The 12,500-nt window shown below is 35.6% G+C and overlaps 1 protein-coding gene across 2 annotated transcripts in view; it reads right to left on the bottom strand.

Moving 5' to 3' along the window:
- Nucleotides 1–12,500, bottom strand: part of LOC144973359 (solute carrier organic anion transporter family member 4A1-like) — a 41,138-nt gene that overhangs the window by 23,444 nt on the left and 5,194 nt on the right. The window contains exons 1-6 of one of the 2 annotated variants that reach the window (XM_078915690.1): nucleotides 11,738–11,814; nucleotides 11,184–11,558; nucleotides 8,561–8,713; nucleotides 7,047–7,181; nucleotides 6,033–6,223; nucleotides 2,325–2,552 (exon numbers count right to left, since the gene is read on the bottom strand). In XM_078915690.1, coding sequence (XP_078771816.1) covers nucleotides 2,325–2,552; nucleotides 6,033–6,223; nucleotides 7,047–7,181; nucleotides 8,561–8,688 — 682 coding nt within the window. In that variant the 5' untranslated portion in view covers nucleotides 8,689–8,713; nucleotides 11,184–11,558; nucleotides 11,738–11,814. Of the gene's footprint in view, nucleotides 1–2,324; nucleotides 2,553–6,032; nucleotides 6,224–7,046; nucleotides 7,182–8,560; nucleotides 8,714–11,183; nucleotides 11,559–11,737; nucleotides 11,815–12,500 lie in introns of those variants that run through there. The other variant, XM_078915701.1, reaches the window with a different exon arrangement.

Here is a 12,500-nt window from a genome sequence, read left to right as displayed (position 1 = left end):
GTAATAGAAGAGGGAAGGGTGCACTTTGACAAAATTCCAGTAGAAGGGGGGGGGGGGTAAGAGGGATGGAGGGCGGGGGGGGGGGGGGGGTGAATAGAATAAGGCACTGGATCCTGACATCTTTATCACATGTCAACATTATTTGACAACATGTCCAAGAAATTACTTCCCGGCTTGCAAATAACAAAAAACTCTGTGGTAGAGAGCATGGCGTTACCTTTGAATTGCCATTTACATTTTGTGCTGCTTTGTGGTCGAGTAGCATGACACTCGGCTTGTGACCTGCAAGCCTCTAGTTCAAGGCCATTTTTAAAGCACTTTAAACCTTATGTGCATATTGCACTACATAAAATCCTATTTAAAAAAAACAACCTTTAACTGCTTTTTTTTATCATATAATGCTTATCAAATACACGTAATATCTAAGATTTTTAAAGAGAGCAATAACAGCGATGCGAATCGAGGGTTATATAATTCTGCCGCAATCTGAAAAAACATGTATTTTGACCAGAAAATTCGTTCTTCAAATATCGATCGATTTAGGGTCATTTAATCGGTCGATATTATAAGAACAATTTATCTGGCCACAATTTAAAATTTTCCAGACTACGGTCCAGAGAACATCAGAATGATGTGTCTCAAAGGCGTTACTTTCTCTCGGAAAATGGTATGATGGTACATGCAATTATGGAATAGCAGGTTACAGAAAAATCAACCGCCCCTCCCCCTCCTACACACATACACACACACATACACACACACACACGCTCACATACACATACACACACACGCGCGCGCGCATAATTGCCTTTCTCTCCTGTCAATGGTTTTAGCCAACAAAGACACCAATCAAATATTATGTCTAATGTTATACCTTGTTGGGTTTTCAACGGTCAATCACATTGCTTAAGGAGGTCATGAACCTTTGGAAAGAGCGAATAATATTATGATCAAGTGGCTCTCTAGTCTTGAGAAGGACCAGTTTTCAGGAATCCATGTCTCTCAGGCAGATATAGAATTTAGCGCTTTTTTCTTTTTTATCATCGTGTAATGCAAACAATATTTTAAATATTTATTTACAGTAAAATCCATGTGCGATGTTCTGCTTTTGAAATTATTTGATCTTTTCCGAGTTGACCGAGGCAATGCATACTTATAGATGTACACAATGCTTACGACATAATTAGGTATTAGCTTTTGCATTTTCATCCAAGCGCCATGACTCATTCACATACGACTTTCACAAAAGTTGAGTATCGGCAAAAATTAAGCAGAGAAAATCTTGGACTGCTGATTAGAGCAAAATATTTTGGTAAAAGCACCAGATATTTAAGAATCGGCAACATGCCAGATTTTAGAACGTATTGTCCCTGTGCTGTAAGATACCTGAGATTTGTACCAATTGATACGGTTGTATGTTCGACTTACTCTCTGAAACAATCTATTTCATTGCTTTCTGAGGTTATTGATACTTCAATACATAAATATTGGAACGACCAAAAGAGTCAATTGATAAATAACTCGTTCAAATCTATTAAAAAAATAAAAAAACAAATAAAACAAATACAGCAAATCAACCAGTTAAAAATAAATTGAACCAAGCTTGAGTGTTATGGGTACCATATACCCTGATAGAAATGTAAGCTGTCATAGGCGACTTTTATTACTGCATTTCAAACCTGATTGAGCAATATAAAGCCCATATTGAATGTGGAATTAGTCACGCTAGTGAGGAAACCACTGCATCCAATCAACGATTTGTTGAATGTGACGTACATCAACCTCCCTCCCCCCCCCCCCCCCCCCACACACACACTCAATATTTATGTTTTAATTCAAGTAAAGTATGTTATGAATCAAAAATGACCAGAGGAAATGTGAAATTCCTTAGAAAGTCAGGATAAATATCAAAACAAACATTTATCAACGATAAACTGGTCAGATTGGGCAAATCTGATGAATTATCCAATAAATGGCTTTGAGACCAAGAAAATAGCTGGCTAGTAAGAAGAGGAATCATAAATTGTTCACTTGTTTACTAAATTGGTCACATGTGTGACCCACCGTCTCATAGTGGTATTAAGTCGGGATGAACCTAGGTGCTAGACATTGAAATTATAGCTTCACTAAATATGAAATTTGGGGTTAGTTTCTCTTCGACGTGGCGGGGAATAAATGCAATGTTTTTACATTGCAAAAAGAAAATAAATTTAAATTCATATTTCTTATAATTTTAATTGTAAATTCATTTCCGTGCATGATTCACTCTGACATACAATCGTTTTGAGACGTTAATATTGACATTTAATAACGTATGATCATACTTGTATATAATGATGTCATTTTGGCTTTGCTGTTTTCATCTAAGTACGTCAAGCCAATGGTGAACATGGGGGCCGATCCTACACCTAGGAAGATCTGCCCCACAAGGAACAAAGGGTAGGCCCAAGAGTCCCCCTCCTCTGGTTCTAATCCCGCCGGGCAGCTGGTGGAATTTGAACCAAGCATCGTTTGGTTGAGGCATACATTTGATGGCATTGAGCTAGTCATATCTGTAGTGTAAAGAGATTTAAAATGCAATAATAAGGAGACATAGATAATTAGATTTATCAAACAACATCATATTCAGCGAATCAATCCCACCATACCCAGACGCACTACAGGTGGCTATGACCACCTCAACGAAAAAAACGCCAAAGAAAACGAAATATAACATGGATCAAACCACCCTACAGCAAGAATGTGACAACCTCTATCGGTAACAAATTCTTCAATCAACTACAAAAATGCTTCCCCCAAGGTCACGTCATACACCCCATCATGAACAAAAACACCACCAAAATAGGATACACCTGCATGCCAAACAAAACACACAAAACATTATTTCCTCCAACAACAAACGAAAACTATCACAACCAGCTCAGCCTAACAACAACCTAGAGAAAAAAATGCAACTGCAGGACCCAAGCAACATGCCCACTAAACGGCAATTGCCTCACTGAGTGTTCATTCAAAACCAGATACAACCTGCATAACAAAAACATACACAAACGACATTTTACTACACTAAGCGAACACATTTGGAACCTCAAAGAAGAAAACATACAACACAGCATTACATGGAAAATCATCTCCAGAGCACAGTCGTACTCCCCCTCTTTTATGATTTGCAACCTCTGGTTGGAAGAAAAATCCTACATCATCACAAAACCAAACATGGCAACACTCAATAGAAGAAAAAACAAACTCACATTTCATTCAGACATAGAAACAGACACCTTTTATGTAATTACGAACCACCATAACCGCGAAGCCGCAAAAGTACGATAAACACAACAATCTTCTTTCACTTTCACTTCCTGATGAGAGCGAATGCTCGAAACAATATTGTAGAAGTTGATTATAACCTTTCATCAAAAAGTTGAGCACTATTATTTTATGGTTTTTGTTTTTATAATTTATATATATTTATATTTATAGATAGATAGATAGATAGATAGATAGATAGATAGATAGATAGATAGATAGATAGGTAGAATGATTGATAGATAGATAGATAGAGAAATAAATAAAGAAAGAAATAGAAAGATAGATAGATAGGTTAATAGACAGAAATTTTGATATAAGAAGATTTTGCTTTTTTTTGGATCCGCAATGTCCATAAGAGCAGTCTGTGACATTTTGAGCGTCTAAAAGCAAAAGGGACAATCTCAAAATTTAAATAAAGTGTGCAAAATAGAAGGATAATAATAATAATAATAATAATAATAATAATGCTGAAAACTTATATAGCGCTATAACTCCGAGACACCAGACTCTAAGCGCTTAAATTACAAATTACTTTGGCTGAAACATACTCATTCACACACACAAGCACACACACACACACATACACACACACAACACAACACACAACACAAACCAAACCTATCTTGCTTCTCATACCATCTACTAAAATCGAAACAAATATGTTTTAAGCGAACGTTTAAAAATAGACAAAGATTCTTTTTCACGAATGCTCTGCGGTAAGGCGTTCCAAATAGAGGGTCCGAAATGAGAAAAGGATCTCATTCCAGCATTTTTCCGAATTCGAGGGACAACTAGTTTTGTGGAATCACTGGCCGAACGTAAGGGGCGGGGTTTTGAATATCTTTCAATTAGTTCTGAAAGGTAGGAAGGGGCATTACCTTCAAGACAACGATACACTAAAACACGAGCTTTGAATTTAATTCTTTTCTCAACAGGCAGCCAATGCAGGTCATGAAGTAGAGGTCCGGCAGAGTCGCACCTACGCTTCATAAATACTAGTCTGGCAGCGCTGTTTTGGACAATCTGAAGACGTTTCAGAATAATAATCAGAATATAGATACTAGAGCGGAACTTGATTTTATTATAAGCTTAAAGCATACACACTTATTTAGTGCATTTCCTAGGTCTCACTATGTCAAATTACGACAAGCAAGCCTACATTTATTTTTTAAATGTGCTAGACCGTCTAAATGAAACCAAATCAATGGGGGACAGCGGTACGGTCTTTGCTTCCTACCGGAAAGGTACCGAGTTCGATCACCCGCCGCTGCGTTGTGTGGCCTTGAGCATGTCACCTCGCCCTAGCTCACTTTGCGGCGCTGCTCGGCGACTGACGCCTGAGTTATTCCAGTCTTCCCTTGTAAAAGACCCTAAAGACAAATTTCCCCTTGGGGATGAATAAAGGGAATTTTATTTTATTTTTATTTTTATTTAATGTAAAAGTATCCAATTAGTCACCCTTTTAGTGCTAACACTAACACTTAGAATCTCTAGTCACTATCTATAGAAAGATGGCCCCCCATTCACATTTTAATCGAGCCATTCATCCGGTCAGAGAGACACCTCGTCGTTTGCAATTGTTATAGATGGAACGAAATTAACGCCATAGCTCTTTGTTATTATTTTAGACAGCCATTTTAATTATCTTTTCTCACTTAATCATTTCAATCAGACTATAAACGTTTAAAGTTACACATAGTTTTGTGTGTTAGTACGTTATATCCGTCTGGCAGATGTTGTGAGTATTTTACCTTAACTCATATAATCAATAATCAAACATTTTGATTGTTGGAATGAAACCAAAAATCCGATTACACAATGTTAGACTAAGCTGTATCCTCCAAAGTCAATAAGGATTACCCTATTTAGAGCCAATCTTTATCGCGCACAATGTGTTCGTAACAATTCGGCTTGTCAATGGCCGAGCTCTGTACTATTCTTCACGAGTAAGAGGATAACTTTTCTCACATTCTTAAAAATAAGTGTGAGATAACCAAGATAGGCCTAACCGAGACGCTGAAAAAAAGGAAAAAATATATCAATGTTTGTTTTCTTGATTAAACATTTTGCAAAGAACAGCGGCACATGGTTTCAACATAAAGGATGTAACTCTCTCCTTACCACCCATGGGAAAATCGTCACATTCGTTACGATGCAACCAATAGTTTTCTCATTCTGATATCCTTTGTACATCACACATTATAAAGAAAATACTTTGTTATAGCGATAACAATTAGACACTGGACAACTACGAGTATATGTATAGAATGTACTAGTTCCTTTTCTGTTTGAGTAGAAAAAAAATCTATTTTTGTGTTGGGTGGGTGTGAAGTTTCATGAAAATTCTGAAAATGAGAGAGTTAAGGATCGTGAAAATTAGAATTGTGACTAAAAGTCCTTGTCTAGATGTAGAAAGAGCTTTGCAAAGACCAGCAAATAACAGTATGAATGACATAGGGATGTGGCCTTTTACTTGATCTATTTTAATTATTTTTTTTTCGTGAAAACACAATAAATGAAAGAGTATAGGTAAAGCAGATTGCTTGTGTATAGATATGAATCATTAGTTGAAAAATTTAAAATGATTCAAAAACAACAAACATAAGATAATTATCATTTTTTGAATGACAAACTGAATGGTGTCTGGTGTCATATAATAAAACCGTGGTAGTGTGGTTAAAATAAAAACAGTCATCATCGATGAGGCCGACAATTATTTTTACCTGATTTAACATATTTGTAGTTCCCTCCAATGAAATGTGGTAGGGCCATAATGAAGCTCCCCACAGCCATAGACATCACCCCCACGGACATAATCCTTGGCTTGTGCCTTCCTTCGGCATAGTGTCCGATGAACAGCAAAACAAAGAACGCACCGAAATCATTCCCGCTGGCAATCAGACCAATTTTCTTGCTGTGGTAGAAACAACACAAAACGAGGTAAGCGTAACAATCCTATAGTAATCGACAGGAAGTGTAAACTCAGTAGTAGAACACTCATATCATAAATAAGCAATGGGACTCATATCGGCCGCGGGTGCACTTGGGTAATCAGAAGGTCTGAGGTTCGATCCCCAGTCGAGGAAGACTGATTTTTTTGTGATGTTTTTTTTCTTGTATTTTTCTGTTTTTATGTCTGACACCGTTTCATACACACAGTTGTTCAGATCTTTATCTAACACCGGTGCCTGCTCCCTTTTCTCTCAAGGCGGTAACAAGCGAATGTTACTATTCTAATGATGCTGTAGATAAACAGGATAAACTCCGGCCCTGTTGACCTCATAACTCTGAGTGTTACTTTTTCTTAGTTTTATGATAAGTCTATGGCAGTTATAAATGCATGATTTTCTGAACGGTATCACTTAGTTCCACATTGTTTTATGTACAACGTATAGCCATGAAAATCTGCATCCAAGTCAATTAATGCATCTTAATCAGCCATCAAATCAGACTCGAGTTGTGCTTAACAAAAAAAAAAGAAAGTCAGCAAAGGATAATACAAAGAATCATGAAGTCTTTTAAAACCATTCCCTGCAATGGACTGAGTTATGTGAAATAGTTCCCCAAAACATGAAAATGTTCAAAGAGGGCTGTTATTTAAGATACAAAATAATTCTTGTCAATATTTTGTACCTTTTTACTTTTTTGGCATTGCATTAGACAAAATTTCTGAAATGTATCCTTCCATGTGTAGAGTACATTATAGTTAATTAATTATATACAATTAAAAAGTTTACCTGGTGAGCTTGTACCGAATTTCCAAGGCAAAAATGATAACGTTGATTAGTCCGTTGACGATAAAACCTTCCCAGAAAGCAAAGATGCACTGGAAAAACGCCATAGACTGGACAGTATTGAAAAACTGGAGGGCCCTGAAAAGGACATTTGGGTGTGTTTGTAGAATTGAAATATATTATGGTGTAATTTAATACAATTGTGATTCGAGTGAAAAATGCTTTCTGGAGATCCCAATACTTTCAGAAATCTGAAATCGTTGGAAATAGAAATGTCCGACATTTTAGAATAGTATTAATCTTATGTAATAAAAAAGCACAATATTGAATTTTCAATGTCTTCCTTCCTCTCCCATTACTAAAAGAAAAGTATATAATTAAATACAAAAGCCACAGAAATACATGGATATTCTATGAAATCTAGACAGGTTTACTAGAACCGTGGAACCGAACCAAAAGTGGGTGAATTTTTAATTCAGACTATTGTCTTCTGGCACTTTTCTACTCACTTCATCTCTTGTTGTTACCAAAAGTGGGTGACTTGTAGCTTTTAAATCCTTTTGCAAAATTCAGATCACAAACAAGGCAGAGAAGTCGTGACGTCACACTTTCTTCTCTTCCACTTCCAACATTCTTGGAAGAGTGTATGTACGTGTGCAGCTATGTGGTTTTGTGACACTCGCCTTCGGATCGGAAGGTGCTGGGTTCGAGTCTCGCTCTGAGCGCATTGTTGAGTCCTCGGAAAAGGCTCTTCACCCACATTCTCTCACCGTACTCAGGCGTAAAATGAGCACGTAGCCGTTTACCGATGTCTATATCCGAAAATTATTTGTTTATATTTCCTGACACGAGTCATATTTCGTCCTACATGTTAACTGTTGCTGTTGGCTAGGGACTCTTTGTAAAGCGCTTTGAGCATGTTTAGTTGATATTGTGATATATATAAAAGCTCACGTTTTAAAAAAATGTAACCAGTCCTTTTGAGGACTAATAATATATAGGTTACACATTTAATCATAAGGTGGCAGAGTGTATAGGCAGATTCTTAGGAGTATGGGACGTAAAAGAGCGACGATGGATGATCTTTATTGACGACCAGCGTGTACTTAGACTAAAACATAAGATGTCATCACTCTGAAACCAGAAGATCAATTGCATAAGGTATGTATCTCAGTCCTCTGGAAGTGTGCTTTTACACATCCAATGAGGTTGAAACCATTTTATTTTTGAAATCACACTTGTGTTCCCTATTACGATTTGTTGACAATTGTGCAAAATTGCATCAAATGATTATAGATGATTTTAGAACAGAATTGATAAAATATATGAATTGCTTCTGATGTATGTTTTTTTTAAATTTCCAATGTATGAAATTGTATTTTTTCTTTCTGATAATGAACACCTCATTTCACATTCGTTATTATTCATGTCATTTCAATCATCCTGGTTCATCCCGACATAAAACCGCTTAAAGATGGTGGTTTTCATATAGAGTGGACTAAGAATGAAAATTTTACCGTGGTTGACACGAACGATATCCACATCGTCCTTCTGGTTCATCCATGAAATTATTCCCGTCATTGTTGTGGCTCGAATGATGCAGGGGCGTTTGACCCTCTTCTCTCTTTGGGGCACGGCCGACCATTACCCACTGCTCATAGAAAGACGTTCTGTGCGCAAAATACAATTTAATTATATACAACAAATTACTATACACTTGAAAGCAAGCTAATATTAATTTTAATATAAAAATTGCTTTCGTTTACAAAGGACATAACTTTATCACATCGTCATTGAAAGTTGTTGTTATTGTATCATTATATTCACATTCTGAGATTTTCTGACATTTATCTGAAAAACCAATGTGTTTTAAATCCCAAACTTATCATCTCATAATATTGGGATTCGTAAACAAAGAAAGAATTGATTCTCAAATTATTGTAGTATTCTCTGTACCATAAAATAATTATATGTAACATTTATAAAAATATAGATCAACGCTTAACCTACACGCTGTGAAAATTTGGTAGATTTTCATATGCGTGACAAACCTCAATTTGGTGTAATGTCAGGATTGTTTAATGCAAAATATAAGTTTAAACAAAAATGATCAGATTAATGAAATACGAAATGTTAAGGTTGAAAAAAAAATTGTGAATCAAAACCTCCAGCCAGTATTACTTGGAGTGATTTAGATATATAGAAAATGGATTGTATTGCTCAACAGATAACTTACTTAATTATTTTTAATGTTTGATTGAAATCAGTAGACATACTCTCTCAATGTCATAACAAATAAACTCTAAATTTCTGGTCATATATGAAATAAACCCCATTTTGCCACATGAATGACGCCGACATAATACGGTTTTAATACCTTACTAAAGTTGATTATATTTTATCGAACTTAAAATCCGATTATTCACCTCTTAATATAAAATGTTCTATCCAAGGCAACAAACATATCATATTGAGTGGATGAATCAAACAAATCAGATATTGGCGGCTTTTGAAAATTTTGCATTCACAAAAACAGCAGATTAAACGTTGAGATTCAATGCAATTCATACATTAAGCACCATTAATCTCATGCAATATATATATATATATATATATATATATATATATATATATATATATATTATATATATATATATAAATCAAAGACAGTGATTTCCGAAGTAAGCCTTGCATTCTTATGAAAGTATGTAGCAGATGGTTTCATCGCTCGGCAAGAAATTCTCATACACACATACATTATATATCCTTATTTATTTGACATGCTCTATGTAATCGAGCACTCTAGTATCTACAAGAACTCACCCACACTCATAAATATTACGCCCCGAAAAGTTGTGCACTCTCGGTACTAGTAGCCAACACACCACTCACAACATGACAACAATGAAGAGAAAAACCGTAGACTTCTCGATGAAAAACGTCCCCAACCCAAACAAATACACATATCTGAAAGAGCTCTTAAACAAAATGGAACATTTTCTGAAACGTCTGAGATGGAAAGTGTTCTACTTTGACAAAAACGAGGAAGAAGACGATTCACCATTAACGGCATTTGGTCTAGACAACCCTTATTATGATATGTTATGTTATGTTATGTTATGTTATGTTATGTTATGTTATGTTATGTTTGTTATATAAAGTAATCCGAACAAAATGCATTTCTCATGTATACAGTTAAACAAGCTATCAATGTATTTTTTGCTGTAATAATAACAAATACATTTTTATCATTGCTTTACGGTTACAATAATTTGTAAAAATCGACCTTCTTAACGAATAATGGGGAAAAAATGAGCTTTTATATAGTGCAATATCCACTAAATGTGCTCAAAGCGCTTTACAAGGGGCCGCTGGCCAACAGCAACATTTAACATTTAGGACGAGACATGACGCCTGTTAGACGATGTTACAATTTTTTCGGACAGAGACAACGCTGTTAACGGCCAGGTACTCATTTTACACCTGAGTGCGGTGATAGAATGTGAGTAAAAATCCTTCTCCAAGGACTCAACTATGCGCCGAGAGAGGCTCGAACCCAGGACCTTCCGATCCGAAAGCGATTGTCATACCACTAGATCACATACCCGCACGAATAATCGGAAAGGCAACAATACCATAAAACAATAACAACATAAATTTAAACAAAAATGAAACGTGAGTGTATGTATGTGTGATGTGTGTGAAAATGCGAGTAAGTGTTGTGTGCGTGTTTGTATGCATGTGTGTGTGTGTGTTTGTGTGTGTGTTTTATAAATGTTTGTCCGAGAGCATGAGGAAAATTAAATAGGTGTACTAAAAGTTTTAAAAAATGTGTACGTGTGGGTAAAAGTTACTATTTATAACAATGTACAATGGGTGGGTAAAAGTTACTATTTATAACAATGTACAATGGGTGGGTAAAAGTTACTATTTATAACAATGTACAATGGATGGTTAAGAGTTACTATTTATAACAATGCACAATGATTTAATTATTATTATTTTTTGTTTTGCTTAATTTAGAATAAGTAGCTATACAAAATGAAGAAAATTAAGGTTATTGACTTGTTAACATCATTAAATGAGTTTGGTTCTTTGATTCTTTGATATGAAAATACTACTTCAGATACAAATTATTACCTTTTTTAGCCAATGAGAAAACTCCCGTGATGTTTAGAGGTGTGGCATTGAGCGTACCTTCATATAGATAGAATGCGCTTGGCCAAGGAGTTCACAACATTGCCATCCGGAAGTATAACGGACCAACACACAAACTCTGTGTAACCATGAACTTTTATAGTCTGGTTAATACAGTTTAGTGAGAACAACTCACAAACGCGGATGGCAAAAACAATAACAAAGGCCTGAGTGACGTCATCTGCATACTATCTATAAGTGTGCTCATAACCTTCACAAGCGGTGTAAATAATTATGCAATTTTCAAAATAATATGCTTGGCAAATTGCTAGAAAGTCACAAACGGAAATGTTCTTTTACACACAATAACGTTTGTAACTGAGCTCCACAATAAGGAAGAATACTATTTAACCAGTTAACTGCCGTACTATAGGAAAACTCGTATTTAATAGTTTGGCAAGAAATCTCGTCGATATTTGAAGGGCGAGTTTTCTGGCCAAATGATTAAAAACGGATTTTTCCAAAGTATGGCTATCAACAGTTATAAGTTTTATCACTTGATGATTGATGTGATCTCCAATAATACAGCACGATTCAATAAGATTGAAAGTAAAAACATCCCATTGCTGCACTTAATATAATTTAAAACGTGCACAAATGCCGAATTATCTGTATATACACATGTTATACAAAGTTGTGCGCGATAATACACGTTTGCAAAGGTGACATCTGAACCATGCTCTGTCAAAAAGCCTTTTTTTACATTTTGCCCAAAAGGCTTTTATTCAATATTATGTTGATCGACTAAAATGACCCCCAACGTCTGATAAATTCATAAACTTGTGACTTCGGTCCACAGATTACGAATTTGTTACAAGCTGGGGTTAATTTTAGTCGACGGATAATAATATGGTAAACGTTTTCTATCCAAAATATAGAGGCGGTTTGTCAGTGTACGACAGAACAAACGTCAGTGAAAATCGTGGTCAAATTTCGAGACCTTGCACGGTGCTTGAAATTTTCGACCAAGTGTTATCTCTTCCACTGTTTGTCCAACTTTCCAATTATCTAGGTCACGTCAATAAATCATGTCAAAGTTTGTAATGTTGCAGGTACTGAAAGTCCACTTATGCAGCAAGTACTATCGATGCGAAAATAGCAGAATTTTTCAAGTTAATGAGTACCTCCTGCTTATCAAAATATCCAAAAACGTATTCGTTACAAGTCCATCTTGCGATTAGAAAAAAACACAACAAAAAGGAGAAATAATGACAACAATAAACATGATCTAAACCTGCTGGATTTGAACTGATCATTTCA

The sequence above is a fragment of the Berghia stephanieae genome, chromosome 1, assembly GCF_034508935.2.
Source record: "Berghia stephanieae isolate SIO BIC M18660-M18661 chromosome 1, UCSD_Bste_1.3, whole genome shotgun sequence".
In the NCBI taxonomy this organism is placed as follows: domain Eukaryota; kingdom Metazoa; phylum Mollusca; class Gastropoda; order Nudibranchia; family Aeolidiidae; genus Berghia; species Berghia stephanieae.
Note: the sequence above shows the minus strand (reverse complement) of the source record. Positions and strands in the feature narration are given on the sequence as shown.